General features: G+C 44.3%; 2 protein-coding genes across 4 annotated transcripts; one reads left to right on the top strand and one right to left on the bottom strand.

Moving 5' to 3' along the window:
• Nucleotides 1–2,692: 2,692 nt before the first annotated feature.
• LOC119464486 (zinc finger protein-like 1 homolog) lies at nt 2,693–12,091 on the bottom strand. The gene is made up of 6 exons (XM_037725481.2): nt 11,795–12,091; nt 11,409–11,520; nt 10,437–10,642; nt 8,670–8,847; nt 5,859–5,985; nt 2,693–4,219 (listed from the first exon to the last, which is right to left on the bottom strand). The coding sequence occupies exons 1-6, from the start codon at nt 11,894–11,896 to the stop codon at nt 4,000–4,002; spliced, it is 945 nt and encodes a 314-aa protein (XP_037581409.1). The 5' UTR covers nt 11,897–12,091; the 3' UTR covers nt 2,693–3,999.
• Nucleotides 12,092–12,259: 168 nt separating this feature from the next.
• On the top strand, nt 12,260–19,219 carry LOC119464485 (UPF0415 protein C7orf25 homolog). 3 transcript variants are annotated; one of them, XM_037725477.2, is made up of 4 exons: nt 12,260–12,346; nt 13,058–13,355; nt 14,813–15,106; nt 16,748–19,219. In XM_037725477.2, exons 2-4 carry the CDS (start codon nt 13,068–13,070, stop codon nt 17,381–17,383), a joined length of 1,218 nt encoding a protein of 405 aa, XP_037581405.1. In that variant the 5' UTR covers nt 12,260–12,346; nt 13,058–13,067; the 3' UTR covers nt 17,384–19,219. The 3 variants fall into 3 exon arrangements, with proteins under 3 accessions (XP_037581405.1, XP_037581406.1, XP_037581407.1); XM_037725478.2 differs by lacking the exon at nt 12,260–12,346 and adding an exon at nt 12,355–12,585; XM_037725479.2 differs by lacking the exon at nt 12,260–12,346 and adding an exon at nt 12,596–12,747.
• Nucleotides 19,220–20,817: the final 1,598 nt, after the last annotated feature.

The raw sequence follows: 20,817 nt of genomic DNA, 5'->3' as shown, positions 1-20,817 counted from the left end.
ACCTTGCTTTGCCCAAATACGCAGACAGAATTGCATACCTGCGAAGTCTCCTGAATTAGCCGTACAATTTACGCACCTTGACTGTCATGTACATTGTGTAGTTGTGTTGTACACACATGTATACACAGAATGGCATTTTTGACTGCAAAACTTATTGTACAGCAAGGATTTAACAGTGTCATTATTCCATGCAGTCTCCCTTATGATCAGGGCCAGTGCAGCAGTGTTTATGAAGCAACCAAACTCCAGCAGAACCCCGCCCCCATGTATGATCCAAAATGTCGAGCACTGTTTCAGATTGCACTTGAAGCAATACCAGTACTTTATTGGCATTCATGAGGGTTTGTGTTAGGTGTGTAGGGGTGAAAAAAGGGAGTGCTGCCCGTGCCACAGGGGCCTGTGGTCCCTACCTGGGACATGCTTTCTCTTGTCAGCCCTTTGAGAATTTGATAAAGCAGCTACCGCTGCACCTTCTAGTGAAACTTTCAACGTGATGCAATAGTTAGGTACGTATATATAGATGGCTGTGCCGGCTGAACCGCTGACTTTTTATACAAGTTTCTCGCTAAGGTAGCGTAACCTTTCAAGGTGCGATGTGTGTGGATGGGTTAGTATGATAAGAGAGAGGGCGAACAAGTGCATGCTATCAAGTTCTTACAGGATCCTGTTACACATCGCAGATGTTTTGTCGTGCGGTATAGTTCCAGTTTTTCAACACCTAAAGCGTTAACAAAAACAGTGGCAGACTGCAGGAATTCTTCTGGCTCTGAACCTCGATTACTGCGACACCAGCAGGCTTTCACAGTGGACAATACTGTCCTCGTGAGGACTTTAACTTGATGCATGCAAAGTTGTTTTTGTCCGCTGCTGTGGCCTTTGACACATGTTCAGACGTGCCGCCACTCTCAGAGTCTGCGTACTGTGCAAAACCCTGCACAAACTCAAAAGCAGTGAAGCTGTGGTTAGTGCATCCAGCTCCCAGCTGTACATTGTGCGACTTCGAATGCCAGTACCAATGGTGGCCGAAGCTTTTACAGAGAAGCTGCCAAGGCGACTTCCATAACCATTTCTTGCAGCGACAGCAGTGCAGTGGCGTGCATCGGTGTTAAATGTCATCAGAGAATGGCTAGCGCTGAAACTTGCATTAGAGTCTAAAATTTTTCGCTTTGAAATGTAATCATCAGTGATTTTAAAATAAGTTTCCGTGTGTATAGTACCTCACTCTAATTGACAACTCCTTTGCACATTGTTTTTTTTTTTTGCAAGTAATTCGTAATTTTTGTTTCTCGCGTTGTTTTACCGGCTCCAAATTGGAGGCTTGCTAGGAGTTTGTACAGCTGTGGCGTGATCCAGTAACGCAGCCTGCATGGTAGCTTTGAAGCGGCAGCGTGGCCAGGGTGTCGGCGAATGAATCATTGCCAAGAATTTCTTTGTGAATTGGCGAGGGTGAACGTGGGAATGAGGAGTTGCTAGACAACAGTGACTGGCGGTTTATGATGCCAGCTGATGACCACCTGCAATTTTTGCAACGTGTAGAGGATCCCTTGTAGACAAACCCTACGCCAAGACTGTGCATTTCATTCAGCGCAAGTTTTGAACTGGTCGCAGTAAAGTGCGGTTGGCAGCTATCTAATATAGAGCCAAATAAACTACACATTGACAAAAGTGTGCAGTCGAAATGAAAGCACTGAACGAATGTATATTTTATAGACTAATGTGTGCTAGCCATTGCAAAAATGCAGAGCGCAAATTTGAACTGCCTCGTGAACAAGAAAGGATTTCCATTTAGAAGTTAGAGATAGCCTAGAATTGCATAAATTTGCAATATTGCTTGTTAATAGCAGAACAACTCAAAACAAAATCCGCTCTTGCTTTTAATTTATTGTTGCCGTCAGCGTTTGCCGTGGAGAATTTCTACAAAGCCCCAGTCGCATTTCAGAAGTAACAAGCAGTCACTGAAGGTACAGCACAAACTGCAACTCTGTCTGAACCCAGCAAATGGCCTGAGCACAAGCAGTTTCCTCCACGACAAGTGTCTGCAACGCTCTGTCTAGGCAGTACACATTATGTGCGCAGTGTACAGTTGAGCCAAACGTGCACTGTTGATTGAGTATGCTGTACCAAATTGATGCAGGAGGCATCGTCTCCTCTTGTAGGAATTCGGCAATAATGACCCTGGGCTAAACCTGTGGTCAAACCGGTTCGGGCCAGTACCTCAAGAGTTTATTTGGGTTCAGCTCCAAATGTTGCAAAATAGTGGTTCGGTTTGCTTCCTGCTCAAATGAAAATAAAGGTTCTGTTCCGGTTCAGTTCCGACACCCTGCAACCAATGTTCGTTGCCATTACAGCTGAACGACAGGTTTCCCTCTAGTAAATTTATTACGAGTCTGCGGTGGCAACATCCTGCAATTGTGTTTCACTCACCTGCTTGTGTAAGCATATCAATTCAGGAGTGTAAAGAGACGTTTCCCCTACAGCAGGATGACTGTATAACATGAACATAGCAAGTATGTTCTTTTTGCGTAACAGCGTAGCTGTCTTACCATGTTTAAAAAAGGCTGGCTGAAAAATCATTTATTTCGATGCACACACAAAAAATAAAAAAGCACCACTGATAAGAATACAGAAACATGGCTTGGTCAGGCATACACGGTACAAAAGAAGCAGTGAATGGCAAGCAAATGTGCTCAGGTTTGTAATCTTTTTCGTGCGTGAACATGAAGCCCTTATTGATGAGCAGGGCCCTAAACAGAAGATAACTAGCACGTTTCAGGAAATTCAACACGCCAAAAATTTTACTGGAATATATTAGTACAGATATTCTCAAGACCTTTAATGTACAACAAAGCTATCTAAATTGAAGAGTCGGCTAGTAAATGCTTGCTTCTTGGGTACTTATGGGATTTTTTTTTTCTTTCAGTCCTTGGATCTGTGGTCATCCTGGTTATAATGCCAAGCCTAACTTTTATTTCTTTCTTTTTAAGCCTAACCCTTCCAAGTGCTCATGTAAAATTACACTTTCTCACCAGCTCAAATCTGTACATTAGCAAAAATGCTTGCACAAGGAACTCGTTAGTTTGCTGTCAGTGACAGAAGAAACGTAATGAGGATGTGTTGCCTCGGCTACATACTGCAGGGTGGCGATGCGTGCAGTTGCCCTTAAAATTCGTAAATCAAAACAAATTTACATTTGTCGTCGAACCCATTGTTCCACAGTTTTGTAGCCAACTACATACTACTTTAGTGGGTGTGAACTCGATTGCACCACGCGTGCCCCTGTCAATCACCTCAAGCCACAACAGATTCATCAAGGGTAGTTTTGAAGCAGTCTATCACTGAACCTGTTGCGAACGAGTGAATTTTATAATAAAGGGCAAGGGCAGCATCCTAATGTTGTCCATGATAAAACTTACGAAAAAAATATAAACACTCACAATTGAATTCATTTCGAAGAGCCATCAATGAGCACATTTGCTTTCTTGAACTAATTTACCAGGACTCTAAATCTCAATAACGAAATTTAGGTGCGAGTTCTGCGCTTCTCATGGAAAACAAAAAATCACTCGGTGTGTTCCGGCAGAGTGGCATACATACATATGTGCACATGCGCACATCAGCGTCTCAACGAAATAAGTTGCATTTCATGCAATCCCTAGGACAGCAGTTTTGGAAGCACTGCCTTGCACTGTTCTGGAGTGAAAAAGTCATCCTGCAGTGTGCCCATCACATGGTCCAGAATCGACACCTAAGGCCACGGTGCTCAGATTATCGCGTTTTATTACCTGCTGACCACACGCACTGGTTGAAAGCACTGTCCACTACCCGCCCCCAAAAAGCACCGCCCAAGTTAGGCTTACAAAGACCCACTATATACACATTCACGGTGACAATGCCTGGCCAAAATGCAGACCGATGCTGCCTAAATCCCCCAAACTTTTTTATTATCCCGCCACGACGGCAGAAACACTGGCAAATGGCCAACGCCTTTCTTTTTTCGCTTCAGCGCGGCTGCATGTCGTGAGGCTCGTCGTTGACCCTAATGTCCGGATTGAGCCGGGGATCTAGCAGCGGATCCGACTCCGCTGCTGCACGACCCCAGTGCAACAGGAAATAGACAACGGTGAACAGTCCGAGGACGATGAGGATGGACAGGACGACCCAGCGCTTGAGGAACGTGTGCGGGTCTCGTCTATGACTGCCGGCCATTATTGTCCGTGATCTGAGGGAAAGAAAGAGGCAAGAGTGTTTCCAGCAAGAATGAGCATTCAATTCAATTTGAGCTGATACAAAGCTTACAATGTTAATTACAAAAACTGTTTGGACCCGTAGCCAAAGGCTATACTCGTGGACAACTTTGAGGGGCACTGAAAGGGAAGCTACAGAGGCAATGTACGCGTAAGCAAGAGTGCTTCTAAAAAAAAAAAGTCCTACATTCTCATCCACGTTTGTTTAAGCTGGGGAAGAGAAGAGAGAGAAACATCTTGTATATGACAAAAAAATAAGACAAAATACACTACTGAGTGCAAAGTCTCACTTGTTTTTTCTGCTTTTGTCTTCTACGTTTGGGAAAATGCAAAACTGTCACACGTTGAAGCTACGCTGATTCAGTATCTGTTCCAAGGAATCGAAAGCACTGTCACACGCTGCCAGAATACTTGGAGCAATGACATGTGCAGAAGCTCCACCCAAGTAGCTTTCCCTTCATTGGCACAGTAGTAGTCCGCGAGTATAGTAACGGGCTCAATATAGAAGCGCAATAGTCCCGCAAGTATTCAATGTCACTACACTTCGAGTTGATTGATTCAGCCTTTGAGGTCTGCTAGCCTCCTGGTTAGCTCAGGTGGCAGACCAACAGCCCCAGGAAGGCACTGGTCGTGGGTTCGACACGCAGACCAGGATGACTTCTTGAAGTGCGAAGCGTTTTCTCACGCAGAGAAACTCTCACTGGTTTCCTCTGTGGCTTTGCGCTACAGTCGAGTGGATGACAATTTATCCACCTAGTGTGTGTCTGCAAAACTGATTTGCCAACGGTGGACAAAATGTGCTCGGTCATTCCTGTCACTGTTAGCACATGCATTGATCTCTGGTAGGGGTGTGCGAATATCAAAATTTTCAAAAACGAATACTTAGCTTCAAATATTGAATAACAATATGCACATGCAAAAATTTCATTCATGTACATTTATTAGTTTTAAACCGCAGCTTCGTAGCTTTAGTACCTTCCCTCAAAAATGGGCAAAAGTAGGACCAGCATTATAAATATTGCTTGATTTCGGTCGCATTATTAGGGAAACTAATAAAGGTACATGAATGAAATTTTGGGTCCTTCCTTGAGTGTGTAGTTGCCGGGCTGTTTACAGCAGAAGTTGCGATATTTGGCAATCTTCAAAAGCAAATTATCCAAAAAGTAAAAATTCAACATTATTTTGCTGCATCTAAGAAATAGATAAATATGTCCTAAAGCTACAGAGCAAGCCGCATTGAAGTAAATGCAGTAGTTTCTTCTAAATATGGTCACAACTGAGACACAGTTCGCAAAAACTATGTATCTCATGCTTGTTCTTAACATTTATTTCTAAATCACATTAATCAATTTCTTTATATTACATGTAGTTAGAATCAAGAATTAAGCTTTTTCATGGTATATACAACTTTATATCCCAAGTAGAAGAGCTGCCACGGTTGCTCCAAAAGTACTGAAAACGGGGGGCTCGTGCCACTGGAGTGGGACCGCCACCTTAATTTGTACAAGCCAAGAATTGCGGATGCTGTCCCAAATTATTGGCGATACTTTTTAAACTTTTGTGAGACACAAGGTTCCGACATGACATGCCTCGGCAATGAATGCGAGCACATACTTGATCCACCGTGACAGAAGCTCGAATCCGGATCGTCGTTTGTACTTGTCCTCATCGTAGTCCGGGGCAGACGTGACGAAGTTGCCCTGAGCTGCAGTGAATATCTTCCTCGATGATGTCATGTTGCCTGCAAGACAAATGGCATCATGAAAGGAAAAATTGATGTGATTGAAATGGTATCGCCCGACATCAGCAGCAGTCAATTTTAAGTACTCTGCAGGGTGACGGCCTATCCATGCTATCACCAGTTTCCAGTGTCCTGAGTTGGTGAACAAATACCAGCTACTTTCCTAATCTCATTGCTACTATCTAATCATCTGCTGGTCTTGGGAACCATATTCTGCTAGCAGGCTGCCGGTTATCTGCTCAACATCTTAATAGGAAGCTTTACTTCAAGTTAAACTTCCAATTTTCCTATTCAAATACACGTGAAACACAGAAATGCTCTCATCAAACAACTGCTCAACTGATTTGAGTGAAATTGGTTGGATTTAAGAGGAAAAGTTGAAGCCACATCCTGTGCCTACCATTTTTCTTTTTGTTTGGGCCATATGTTGCGCAAGAAAAGTGGTCGCAGAAATGAATTGCTCCACGCATTTTGTTGTGAACTGGCATTTGATTTCCAATCCCTTCTACAGAATAACTTCTTGATACACTAGAACTGTAACATACGAAGTTAACTTTATGCCAAATAATGTATTGTTTCCATGCCTCGAGCTTCCACTATACTGAGCTGTATTTTTGTCACAAATGTGAGTGGCTCGCTGTCAAAGCTTTACGATGAGGTCAGTCGTGCAAATGTGCAAACATGTTGCTCTGCTCAACATTCTGTGGTTATACGTTCAGATCGGCTGAGTCTAAAAATTGCTTCATATAATGTGACTAACATATTGACACGTGTACTTGCTTATCCTTCTTCTGGGAACCGCATTTCACCCGCTAACAGCTTAAGGTTATCGCTCAGCACAAGACGCACCTACATGATTTGGAACTTACTCAAATGTTATCGTTCATTTTATCTGTTGTCTATGTTCTCACTGAACCTTGTGTAATCAGATTGCACGCCCAACACAAATAGTGTTGTACTTTCTGGAAGCTATGCAAACACTAGCAATTACGCTGAAAACTTCTGCAAGTTATGTATAAAAGCTAACGTACTTTACCCGCAGATCACATTTGCGACAATTGACGAGTTTAATCACCGTTATCATTGTGCAACTTGTTTTGATGGGCACAGGTTTGCCCTATAAACGGTTAGTTTCGTGACTTGCATTGTGCCACTGTGGTTGTTCACCATCACTACAACGTGACATTATGAAATCAACCTTGCATTACATTATGTAGCACAGTCCAATTTCTTGATGTCACATAGCACACGCTATTTTTCAACTGTGAATGCAGATAGTGGGAACAGTTGCTCTAGCCTGTGCAGTGTCGCCTACTATGTACTATGGACCAAAAAAGTACGGACCAAGGGATCTGACAAAAAGCTGAATATCTCCGCAGCCTCAAAACACCCCCCCCCCCCCCCCCCTAGTCTGGTATTCCCATTTCCAGCCTCTACTGGTATATGCAAACAACATTGCGATGTATGGTTTTACTGGCTACTTTTACAGGCTGCTCGGATATTTTGCGTTTTCCGACATCCCGTGGTCTGTAAGCTTTTTTTTGGTCGATAGTACATACCTGCCAGCCTGTGAACTTTAGGATTAGTAAAAATCCCACTAGCATGACAAGAATATATGACAAGGGGATAGCACGCATTTTGATGTGAAAGTGTCAAATGGCTCATTGAGCGCAAAAGCCGGCGTCTGTAGCACCGAAACGGCCCCTAAATTCTCATTGGCTGCAACGCCACGGCACAAGCACGCCTGGATGGAGCAGAGTGGGCAAAAGGGAGCACCTGCTGCCGCAGTAGCGCACCAGGTGTTACGTGAGGGGAGAGGGCATCACCACAACGGCAAATCACCCTCCCTCTCGGAAGCCTGTATTATCCGCGCATTCCTTGTCCGTGCAAGTTCTCGCCTGCGTTCAAACTGCACCTCGGTAAGGCCAAATCAAAACTCGCCACGCGTCTTCAACGTGCTCGCTTGCTCGCGAGGAATTCTTAACTCGAAGGACCGCTCAGCGATGTTCAACTGGACATTAATGCTTTCGCATTCACAACTCATAAGAAGTACTTAGGTGTCCTTGGATTTTTCTTATTTTTTTAAAGTTTGCACTGAGCACATACTACACACTTTATATGCAATGATTTACGTTTAGACGCAGCACCCAAGCACCAGCAAACAAGGAACAGCAGAGACTGAAGAGCAATATATTGTTCTTGAAATAACAGTGACCTGTTCAGCGACTTTGCTGTTGCCCATTTCGCCTGCTTCAGGACCTTGTCTGAATAAACTAGCTCGAAGCAGGGACTCCTGTTGTATACGGCATCATGTGCTGCCACAACAGGTCTGAACAGGCACTATGTCACAATTTCTATTTTGTGCGCAGTTTTTGCAATGTTGCGTCACCCCATCCTTCAGCACCTTTAAAACTTTGTTGCGAACAAAATGTGTTTTTCGTAGCACTTAATGCAAGATTTTTAAAATTGCATAGGAGCCCAAATTCACTAGGACTTCTAGCTGGTGCATATCTGTCAATGAGTCCTCGTGTTTTCATGCGCAGACAATTATGTGAGCCCGAATTCGTAAACCTCACAAGAAATCCTCAAGAGCTGGCAGGTGTGCGTGTATCAAACTGAGTACAGAGTGCATAACCAATAGCAAGGTCTCAAAGCGAGGACTTCGCAATGTCTGGGCCACGTACTGTTGGCGGTGGTGCCGTAGTTGACGCTATTTTCGGGAGCCATACTCGTGTGCTGGGGTGGTACCGTGCTGGGTGCGACGCTTTGTGTGCGCCATGGTTGAGGCGCAGACTGGGCTAATGACTTTGCGGGGCTTGCGCTGGCCTGGCGGTGGTCACCCTGTGGTCCCGGAGGCTGCTTCTGCAATGAGATAGTTCCGTTTGTGACCAGTTTAAGCTATTCCACCTCCATATCATCCTCTCAAGAACATGCTGTTTCAATCAATAAATAAATAAATCAATCAGTGTTTATTCATGTCGCAGGTACATGAAAGGATTAAGAAATAAAAGCCATCATTTAGGCAACTTGAGTTCTCACCCCCATAACATGAGCAGCAGTTATACAACAGTACTGTAAAATGAATACAAGGCAGTGAACATAGTCTTCTTTTTTCTGGGGTTTTACATCCCAAAACCAGTTCTGATTATGAGGCACGCCGTAGTGGAGGGTTCCAGATTAATCTTGACCACCTGGTGTTCTTTAACGTGCACTAAGTGAACATAGTAGGATACGCAAATATGGTAGGTACAGTAATTGAACACTTTTCATTGAATACAAAAGTGAAACACAGTAACAAGATATGTGTAATAAGTGCACAGATTAGACGAGTCGAATGTCACAATTTACATTAGAAATAATTCAAATAAAAAAGTCCTTCATTGTAATAACATATCATTTTTATTTATTTTTCGCCCGAAAGCCCTAAACCTCGCAGAATGGCAAAGAGTACATATCATGTTGGTGATGGTTCATGACTACAAAAATGCTTTTTAAAAATGCCGCAAATATAGTACTGCGACGATGGGCAAGAACTCGTCACCATGCACAAAGCACATATGCAATGCAAAAGTTCAATAGCAGGCATGTGACACGAAAGCTGCGCTTTTCTAGTTGACTATATTTTGGCTTCCATTTATGTTTAGCGTTAGTATATTCACACGTCTGTAGTCTGCACAATGTCTGCTTTACAATATTTTTTGTGTTAATTCTTTATCGGCGGGGACGACTATGCATAATACAAGATTCCTAAACTGTGCTACTCTGTTGGCGGTGTATGTTAACCAATTTTCTCGGACAGTCTGTAGTCTTTAAGAAACACATACCTGCCAACCCGTGAACTTTAAAATTCATGAAATTCCCCGCAGACGTGACAAGGGGGAGGGCGGATAGCACACATTTTTTTAATATTTGCCCAGAGCACACACTTTTTTTGTGGGATACATAAACACTTTATTTATGATGATTTACCTTTTTAGACACGGCAAACAAGCAGCAGCAAGCTTTGAGTAGAAGAGAAAGCTACACATAGATTTTAAATCATTGCGACTTTTTCAGTGACTTCACGTTTGCCGATTTGGCCTACTTCGGGAACTCGTCTTGCTGAACTTGTTTGAAGCAAATACCCATCTGGCATATGGTTTCTTGCAATATATGCTTATAATGGACAACTAACGTAACGAAGATATTTTTCGTGTCGCATGTGAATTTGTTATAGGGAGGTTCAACTGTATAATTGGTAGTGATCAAGATATTCATGTATCCTGTACATCAGCTCAACCTAAGGTGAACGATACTGTGGGACCATTTTCAGGAGCACTGTCGCTTCATTCCTGTAGCTTTCCCTTCACTGCCAATGAAAGTTGTCCACAAGTTTATATATCTAGTCTACTGCTCTAGCTAGACGGAACATTCGTCTGTGATGTCATTTAAATTCTGCGCCTGTTTCTTACCTGCTGCTGGATCTCCGGTATGGAAGGGCTGGCATTAGCCCAGGATGCAGCCTTGAGCAGCACATTCAGTGCATCTGCCACTGGCGACTCAATGTTGCCAGCTGGGACGACAGCCGATCCACACGTTGGACAGCCATAGCCGGCCGGTGCAGTCGTCTTAGGCATTCGCTTGCAGTATTCGTCCAAGCAAGCCCAGTGGAAAACATCTGAGAAGGCAGTTTGTGCACAAAACATGAGATGAGTGTGAAATGCAGTCACTATTAAAGCAAATATGTTGACGTTAATGCGTTAAAAACATAATCGGTGGCAGACATATAGCATAAGCAGGAGCCGCAACAATTGGCGATCCACATGCTTCTGTTATTTTCATTTTATGGTGTTTCTGCCCTCCCTCATTCGCTCGTATGAAGCTGTGCCCCCCCTTATTGACAGAATCGGCCACTCAGCGGGATGAACGATAAGAAATTAATGGAATTGAAGGAAAAGAATGGCGTACAAAATACAGTTCCTCATAAATTGATCACCTCTTAGGCCTGTGACAAGTGTCTAAGCATAGAACTGACATCTGCACATGTGCAAAACCATGAAATGCATGAAGACATACATGGGGTGTTCTCATGCAAAAATTTTGGTTCCAAAGTTACAGCATGGTTTTAAGAACAATGGCTACAAAACGTTTACCTGTGCTTCTTGTGCAAGCTTATGACAAAAGATGTTCAAAAGGAATCACGATGTTGTTGTTGCTTTCTTCAAAAAGAGCTCTATCTTGTTGCTCAAGTAGAAGCAATACGAAACTTGAGTTAAGTCGCGTGACTTACGATCTCCCGCTCCTGAAGCGTATTGGCTGCCGAAACTTCGGCGTCATCAATGACGCGCGTGTCAACAATCATGTACGTGGGCGTGGCCTCCAGTATATGGTGCATGCGAAGACACTTAGCTCCAACCAGAAACAAATTTGCCGACAACACTTACGGTAGCATAGGAGGCGTGTGCACGTCCCGTTGGAGAGCTCCTTGCGGCAGATCTGGCATATGGGGTCGTAATCGCTGTCCTGCAACCACTGGAGGTAGCTTTGGACTATGCACTGCAAATACAAGTTCGAGATGGTTCCTTCAGCACCTAACTTTTTTTATGCACCACGTAGAAACATAACACGAGTGTCTCAACCTGTTCTACTTTATTTAATTTTTTTTATCTAGAAATACAGGAGTGCTTCAAAGACCTGCTAACAAGCGAAATGCATAGCGGAGGAACATGGTTTGCGTAAACGCGTACAAGTGGCTGCCAGCTGATGCTGACATCGCCGCTTCCGGCTTTAGGAAGAAACGCCGTTAACCGGAGACGGAACATTTGCTCACCGTAGGGTGCTGGGCCACCATGCAATGTTCGCACACGTTAACACGGTGTTCGTAGCAAAACTGGTTGGTCACTTTCTTTCTGGGGCACTTGCACAGACCCATGGTGGCGTTCTCTCCCGGGCTTGAACGCTGCTCCGCCGAGAAGAACTTCGACTAGAAGCTCATAGATGACGGGCCAGGGACTGCGATTATAATTTTTCTTTAAAAGCTACATTCGTGGAAAGCCGGAAACAGTCGCTGTCATAGCTCGCATTTTGCCACGACTTGCGCTGGAAGCGACCGTGTAGTTTCGCCGGCGTCCCGATGTTTAGCCACAGTTAAGCACTCAAATTTACAGCTCTTACGTTAAATTATCTTGCTTAAAAGCATTTTTCAAGACACACGACTACAAAAATAAAATTACAAAAGTTTTACAAGTAGTTTTGGCTTAGAAACTCTTGTTAAATAAGCAAATCACAAGCTTGTTGGATTGAGTACGAGAAAGTGGCTTTACTTGAACGACTCGAGTTTTGTTTCTGTTTTGCAAACAGGTGGGATTCCAGCGGTGAATGTGTATGTGCGGCTTACGTGAAAAGATTTCTTATTTAACAGTGGCATTTCCCAGCGTCTGCGGTTGTCAGCTGGCGTCGGCGCCCTTGACGCCTCACTTAAGTTGTTGCTAGTTCATTTCCCCCGTTTTGCTGGATGCTGGCGCCTCATTATTGACGGCGGCAGCTCCGGTCAACTGTGCGGGCAATTCTCCAGAGTCCGCTGGTGGCTGCTTCAAGGCTGTTCGTTCGTTCCCCGCCTCAGTAAATAGCCTTCGAGACTGTTTGTTCATGGCGGGCGCTCTTTGTTGTGTTTCGCCGCTGGCTAATAAGCTTTGACTAATTTGCTAGCTTCACTATTGTCAGAGACCCCTTGCCGCTAGGCTAACTAGCTTTGTAGAGTCTTCACAGCAGGAAGCTTCTCTCGTAAGTGTTTCATTTTTTAAGCAGAGCTACAAAACCGTCCTAACTTTATCGATTGCATTCGAAATCGTGGAAGCTGTTACCTGCCACAAAAGCAGATCGACTCTAGAGCACTCAGTTATTCATATTCATTATGCCTATTGTTCAGTACGCGTTTCGGGTCCAGGTTGCGAAAACGTAGTTGCATTGTTCTGTTAAGTCAAATTGTCAAGATCGCGCCAGCCCTTCGCTAAGTTATGCAGTCTCTTTCCCCACGTAACCAACCGCTCTTCTGACCAACGGTCCTCGTTAACCTCACCAAAACATTTCACAGGTTGGAAGACATGGTACTCGAGCAGGGTAGCGCCAGGGAGAAAGTACTCGAGAAGATTGGCGAGGCCGAGAAGCTTCTGGCGCAATGCGACACTCTGACCGTGTGTCCGGGCAAGAGCAAGCTCCAGCGCAAGATCCAGGCCGAAATCAAGTTCCTCCGCAAGCTCTGGAAGATGCCAGAGGGAATCAAGGAAGAGCACCTGCGCTGCACCAACCTGGCCTACCTGTCGGCCGTTGTCACCTGCTCGCTGGCCGTCACCGGTCTGGTCGACGTGCTCAAGCCTTTCTCGCTTCCCGAGGTGAGATGTCTCTAGATCCTGTCGATTCGCATCAATTGAGCTAGTTTGCACCGGTTTGGTGCCGTCTCTTGATCGTACAGAACTGGCATGGCAGGACCGGCACTAGCCCTGCGTTACTTCTCTGACAAGTGCAGGGAATGCCGTGAACTTGTCCTGCACAAAGCCTGCACTGTGTGAAACGAGTAACGACGTGGAGACGACACCAGCTTGAGTTGGCGAAATGACTGGTGACGTGCAGACGATGCCGTGTTGAAACCGATGAAACGAATCGAGCAAAGTCCAGCGCCTCCTGAACTAGTTCAAGAAGTGCAGGCAAATTGAATGGAACCTTCTGCACCTTGCTTGTACTCGATCGTTGAGCAATGCGCAAGTTGTTATATTGGCCTTCGTATTGTGTAGTGCAGGGTAAGTACCGACAAAAGAAGGGGAAGGACACGGGACAACACAAGGCAAGCGGCTTGTGTTGCCCTGTGTCCTTCTTTTGTTTGTGTTTACCCTGCGTTACACAGTACGAAGGTCATGTACCAACAAGTCCACATTTCTGCCATATCGATCATATATTGGGCTGTTTAAGGTTACAGTTAATAGTTTAAGCAAGGAAACAGGGTCCGTGACTGGTATTCACACTATTAAAGCTGTGCTAGAGTGTGCTTATCTGTGCCAAATAGGCATGGGGGACCTGGACCATGAGAACTAAGAAAATTTCCAGATGAATAAAGATAGTGTGAGACATAATTGCCATGAAAATAACACACACAAAGGACAGTGATCACGACGACTAGGGCGACACTTCCAGTAGCGTCGTGATTGCTTTCCTTCGTGCTGGTTTTTTCATGTGCATAATTTTTTTTGCAGTTATGTCTCACAGCAAGTACCATCTAGGCCAAGAGCAAGTTATTCCGAAGAATAAAAAAGCAGAACACAGCAGCAGTCATTCCTGTGTTCCAGAGAAGTTCACCCATTGGATAACTGACCCAAAATGCACTAACCCATTTCTGCAGTACCTACCTCACACAGGCTGCATGCATTTAATTAATGCCCCCCCCCCTTTTTTTTTTTTTTTACTGCATATGCCTTGCAACAAGTCTCCGAGAAAAAAAAAAAAACTGTGTTGTTCGTGTCACAGCGCTGCGTGTTGTAAAAACACTGAAAGCACAAGAAGCTAGCCTTGAACCAAAAAAAAAAAAAATAACCGCACGCGTAAGGCCTCCAAGCAATAAGGCCAAGCAGACGATGTGGCCCACACCTCAGTGCTCAATTCAAAAGCATGTGCCCTGGTACCGCCAAAACTTTTTTGGCACCGGTGCTGGGAACCACGTGTGGATAAACCATAGCCTCTTTGTGGCAGGTAAACAATGTCTCCTCAAATGTATGTTATTGATCCTTTTACAACTGCTCGGCAATGTTAGAATTAAGAAAAGGAAAATTATCTGGTCATGTGCAAAACTTGCTTGCAGAGTGATGCTGACTGCGAGAGGCAGAGGCGCTGTGCCGATCGGACGGTCGTGGACGTGGTAGCCAGTCACGGGGCAGCGTGGATCAAAGTGGTGGCCCGTAATCCCGACGCCCTGCTGACCTCGTCTCTCGGTGATGGTGAGTACGGCCGGCGCACTATCCTCGACCAACTCCAGGACATGGTGGAGTGCGCCGGCTGTCACCCGCACCTCTACAAGGCGCCCGAAGTCAAGGTTTGGACCGTGCTACCCGTCTGCAAGCCACTCCGGGAGATCATCCGGGCTGTCGGCGCAGAGGTGGGCCCTCAAGTGGTTGCGTCTCGAAAAATTGAGATAGGCTGCCTTGGGCACTTGTGACAGTGTAGCAGTTGGGGCTAGTTGGCAATGTGTCTTGTGATTGCCATTCTATGGAGCACAATTAAGTCTTCACATTGTTTTTTTTATTTCAAAGTAACGCAGGTCAGATCCCCCCTAGCAGGAGGCATATTCTCAGTACACTAGAACACACATGTTTACATTAACTTTGCAAACAGGCTTGTGAAAGCAAAGAACAATTCAAACAATGAACTAATCAGAGAAAGTACAGATATTGCCATGAACTTGAAACATTCAGCTCAGCAGGCAAAAAAAAGATTTAATAACACGCATAACTTGTTGGGCCTTCTTTTGGTTAGTTGATCGCTCATTCTGTTGGTCTGTCTTCACAACATGCTGCTGAGCAGAAAACAAAAAGAAAAGGAGTTATTGTCTGTGGCAAGGTTCGAAGTCATGACAGTTTGGGTTACATGCTAGAAATTCTAACTACCGACCCAACGCATTTTAATTGAAGTGATAGAATAGCAAGAGCATGTTATGCAGCTCGTTGCTCATGTGGTGAGCAATTAGGCAGACCACTTTGTGGGACAAGTGAGCAATCACACCACCCTTGCATTGTCATCGTAATTGTTGTGTAGCTGGCGTCTCTGCTCCATCTGCTGCTGTGATGGCTGGTGCTTGAGGTTTCCTTTTCGGTGGCCCGGCACAATTGCCTTTTTTTTTAGCTATGATTGCTTCATATACTTTATGGGAGCAAGAATTAGCATGGCAAACATACCCCACACAACATGATTTATAAACTTATTTGGAGCCAAGGAAATATGAAAAGTGCGATTGAACTACTACACAGTAAGTATCAGTAATCCAATCAATTTTTTAAGGACACTTTGCACTGCAAATGCTGCCAAAAATGCAAAACGCTCTTAACATGTGTGTACATAATGGCTAGATTACTGTGAGAGAATCTAGCAAATAAATAAATATAGAAAAAAGAGGTTATGTTTATATTGTTACGGAGCGATCCACACATGGATCAACGTGATGCTTGGCGGCGCGACAAAGACGACGATGAAGATGCTAGCTCTTGGGGCGGATCGGACATCTCTTGCCCTAGCCCCATCTGTATATATTTTGTAAATATATCCTTCGCCTCCATCTCGCTTCCGTCACACTTTGGTGGAGGTGCGGGTATTGATCAATAGAAACTATTTATGGATTCACAGCTGCACTGAGAATTTGAGAGATGCTGTGGCAGACGGCTTCGGATTAATTTTAGCCATCTGGGTTTCTTTAATGTGGCCAAATTCCAAGTACGTGAGTGTCTTTACATATTGCCTCATCGGAATGTGGCTGGCTATTCTTTTAATTTTTCTTGCGAGTTTTTTTCCCAAGAAATTAGTCCATGGCTTTTCTCACAACTTCCTGTCCTTCTGTCTGTAAATATCTTTTGTTTTGTTGTGATGTCTGATATGTCTTGTTTGTGATGGCTGTAATTCAACCATCTGACCAGGAGTACAAATTGGCAGTGAAGTTTCTCAAATCAGTAATAGTGCTTTCACATTTTCTGGATCTCTTTGTATTTTTGTTAATCGTTGACGTTGAGAACATTTTTATTGCACACAGGTGCTCAACCATGAGGATGTGCTATCGGCATGCGACGAGGAAACTCCTGAGGCTTCAGCAGATGACAGCGAGGCTGGCATCGACGACTGCGCGGAGAACTTTACGGCGTTAAAGCTGCACGAGGTACCCAAGGACGCCGTGCTCAACCTCGACGTCTCCACGATGATCGCGTGCGCATCCGCACTGACCAACGGCCGCTGTCACTTCCGGTTCCGTGAGAACGTACTCACCGAGCAAGCCGAGAGTGAACGCCGCAGCCCCGTCCGGCCGGCTCTAGACGAGCTGTTCACGAGCCGCAAGCTTGTCTGCTGTCAATCCGCCTACGACGACTTCTCGACGATCGTGAAAGTCATGGCCGGACCGTGCGAGACCGAGGCAGCGCATAGGCTGTTCGAACGACTCGAGGTCGTACCGGACTCTCCCTCCGAGCGTGCTGCGGCGCTCGCCCTTCGCGGAAAGATCAGAAAACGCTCGAAGATCATCTTTGGGACTGGCGACCGGCTGAAGGCAGTGACCGTAACTGCGAACAGTGGGTTCTTGAGGGCTGCCAAGGCCCAGGGCGCTGACTTTGTTGCGTTTGTGCACGAGTCACGGGCACTGACGGAGGCGAAAGAAGTCAATGCTACGCCAATCTAGGACCGTGTTTGGAAGAACGCTCTCTATCTCGTGCTAGCTTGCTTTGTTTTCACATTATGATGCAGAGACACCACTAGGTGAGCCGAGGCTGACAGTCGTGACCGGAGTCTGCAGGGTGTGATCACTTTCGTGAGATAGCCAACATTTCTCCTGGTGTATGGTCTTGTCTGCCATTCTGCTGGTCAATGTTTTTTACTGACCAGTGAATGGCCTAATGCGTTTTTTGAAGACTATTTTCACATTGAGAGTGCAATGTCACGCTGCCTTCATAGCTACTGTAGTTTAAATTAAAGCTGCTCACGTGTACGCGCTTGGCTATTATTGCGTTTCTGGCAACCACTTCAACATCAAGCAGAAGTCTGGTCACTTATTTTCTTCAATTTTCTCAAGCGCTTCTGATTGGCTTGCTGGTCAAGCCACTGGAACTTTGTTCTTCTGTTGATGTGCACACAGGTACCATCAGGTTAAATTGAAATGTGAAAAAAAAAGAAGGTAACAGGAAAATGTCTTGTGCGAGATTACATCAATGCGTAGTGTGGTATCTCTCTAGTATATCATATCGCTGAGTGTTGGAGAGTCCCCGACTCACCCTGCAGAGAGCAAATCCCGCAAGTGTTATAAGCGCCTGAGGATTAGAAAAGCTTGGCTCAGTCTGTTTAGATTTTTTTAGTTTATGTTGATAGCACTTACACACAACCAACGGCTTCAGACGCAAAAGTCTACACTTGTATTGCCCATGTGTTTGGCCTTGTGATCGAGTGGCAGAAATTTTGTTCTGGCCTTTAATTGCAGTACACAGAGTATTATGTTACTTGCAAGACTCGCCTTTATTATGGTTATTTTTGGTTCTGAACCGTGATGAAATGAAATTGTTGCAATTCTTGATTGACTAGGCTCTCAGTAATTATTTGTTATTGGAGTACTTTATTTACATTTGTTGTTCATGCTGCGTAGAGGCACTTGCAGTGTTTTATTTTGAGCATTTTGCTTATGAAAGCAGATGATGGACTTCCACAGACTTTTGATGTCATACTTAAATAGCCTCAGCTATGTTGACTTTACCACTGTGCATGCGCATGATTGTGTTACAAAACCAGTCACTTGGGATCCTGTGGTCATTTGTAATATCATTCAAATCTCTCCCTAAGGTCATTTGCTCTGAATTGCCTTGTGCTATTCTACAGTAAAACCTCGTTAATTCATATTTCACGGACCCGAAATAAATGTCAGAATTAAACGAATGTAGAATTATTGACAGTATCACTAAGACAATAAACAAATGCTTACTACATCAACATGCTTTTATTTACTGAATGAATGAGCAAATCCTGTGTCTATTTTGCACAAAAGCATGCGGAAGTTGCAATTCTCCTCATCTCGTGACTGATCAGCGCTCGCAGCAGTGAAGGCCTGGCAACTTCCTTCTCAGTGCGGCCACGGCACTTGCCGCTTTTGCTCTTTTGTGTCGCACATTTGCAACGCTCTACACGCTCCGAAAGTTATGAATTAGCCCATATGCAGCCAGATATGTCCGAATTAACGAGAGTTTGATTCCATTAAATAATGCATAAGCCTGCCGAGACCTTAGTACAAGTCCGAATTATCCGATTTTCTGAATTAACGAGGGTCGAATTAACGAGGTTTTACTGTATGTGGTGGTTCTGTGAATCATTCTGACATCAGTGCAATTCTTGTTGCATTCTGCTTAACAAGTGCCTGCTTTGATACTGGCGAGAGATTGTCAAGAAGCAAGTTGGCTTTGTGTGATCAAGCAGTTTGCGTGCTCAAAACTTTTCTGTTATTGTGTGATGCAGAAATGAATTGCTTCTGCCTACATATCGGAGTGCTTGCGTGTTGATAATCGAGAGTTGCTTCGTTGGACTGAGCTGCAGAGGAGAGATCATAAAGCCAAACCCGAGTTGAAAAATCCTCAAACATTTTCTGATGGTGCACGACAAACCAATGAACACTACCTGAAGACCTTTTACAAGCAGTTTCAAGGCACTCTCAAGTAAGAGGGGGCACATGGGTCTTGGAGGCAAAAAGTTACAAAAAAAATAATATTTTTCACCTTTGTTAATATCAAAAACATGATAATCATGATGATAATATACATATCATGACACTTGTGGTCGTAAAAGACTGGCTCAAAACGACATGTTGTTGAGAAAAGAACACCGTATTTATTCTACAAAATGCTCAGTTTCGCCCATGAAAGTGCCAAAAATGACCCATCTTGTGCTGTTTGCCAATCCAAAACCACTCATAAGAGCCAGGCCACCTAGGTCGCCTTTGTAAGTGACTCTTCCTGACTTGCTCTCGCCAAAACGAGCCTTAAATGCTACTTCAGAAGAAAGCTACATGGCCTTGTAGCGTGAAATGTATGTTTTCGCACACTTTCTAAATTTCTGCATTTTTCTCAAATATACAGATTTTTGCAAGTATCAAATCTTGGTAGTCTCTTGGGAGTCACTGTCTCTCTGCTAATCATTCAATTCTCCTATTAAAAAAAAATTTTTTTTTTGCCTATATGCTAGAGAGTTGGAGAGTGAAGAAAGACATGGCAATATTTCAAAACCTTGTAGAAATAACCAACACAATTTTACACGTGCACAGTTGAAACTATAGAGTTTTAGACCGTAGTAAAAAATGCAAATGCAAGCATTAAAACTGCCAAGTTTCACTCTCTGGACATTCAGAAACGTACCTGCTTAATTTGAGCTCCCTTGCTGCAGTACAACTTGCCTCCCAAATTACACAAAAAGATTTACTTCCTCTTAATGGCTGGCATGATGGCAGGCATTCGCGATTGTCAGTATTGACCACTCGCTACAGTGGTTGACAAAGAAATGAATACAGTCGAAGGAAGAGAACCCTTATGTAATACGGCCCCAGTAGTATGGTAGTCTCCTCAACTGTCACTCTGCTTGAATGTTCAAAAGTTACCCCCAAGCCCAGTTTTCAAGAAATTCAGGGGGAAAATTTATTTTCAAGGAGTATTAAAGGGCCCTAGTCTGTTTTTCCAAATCCAAGGGTTTTCAAGAGTTTCAAGGTGTACGAAACTCCGTTAGATAGACTGCCCATTATCTGTTCTATGCATTGCATGGACTGCGCAACTCCATTCTAATCTCTTAACTAGAGTATGACCTGCACCCGTTTGCACTCTAATACGGCACGTCAATCTCCCCGTTTCTTGACTTACGCCCATCATTTCCGTTGCACCATGATGTCTTGCATCCCATTTGTAAACGGCAATATATAGTCAAAAACTTATAACAAAAATAGAATTGCATTGCATTTGAATACTACAGAAAATGCAGCTTGGCCTATATTGCCGTACTTTCCCACAAAAAAACTGACCTCTGGCAACCTCCTCACACCACCCCTTTCGCACCGCATGTAAGACTGTGGCATCGTCGGACTCTGGCAACTAG

Source organism: Dermacentor silvarum, chromosome 9 (assembly GCF_013339745.2).
Source record: "Dermacentor silvarum isolate Dsil-2018 chromosome 9, BIME_Dsil_1.4, whole genome shotgun sequence".
NCBI classification, from domain to species: domain Eukaryota; kingdom Metazoa; phylum Arthropoda; class Arachnida; order Ixodida; family Ixodidae; genus Dermacentor; species Dermacentor silvarum.
The sequence above is the reverse complement of the archived record's forward strand: the minus strand, read 5'-3'. Positions and strand labels throughout refer to the sequence as shown.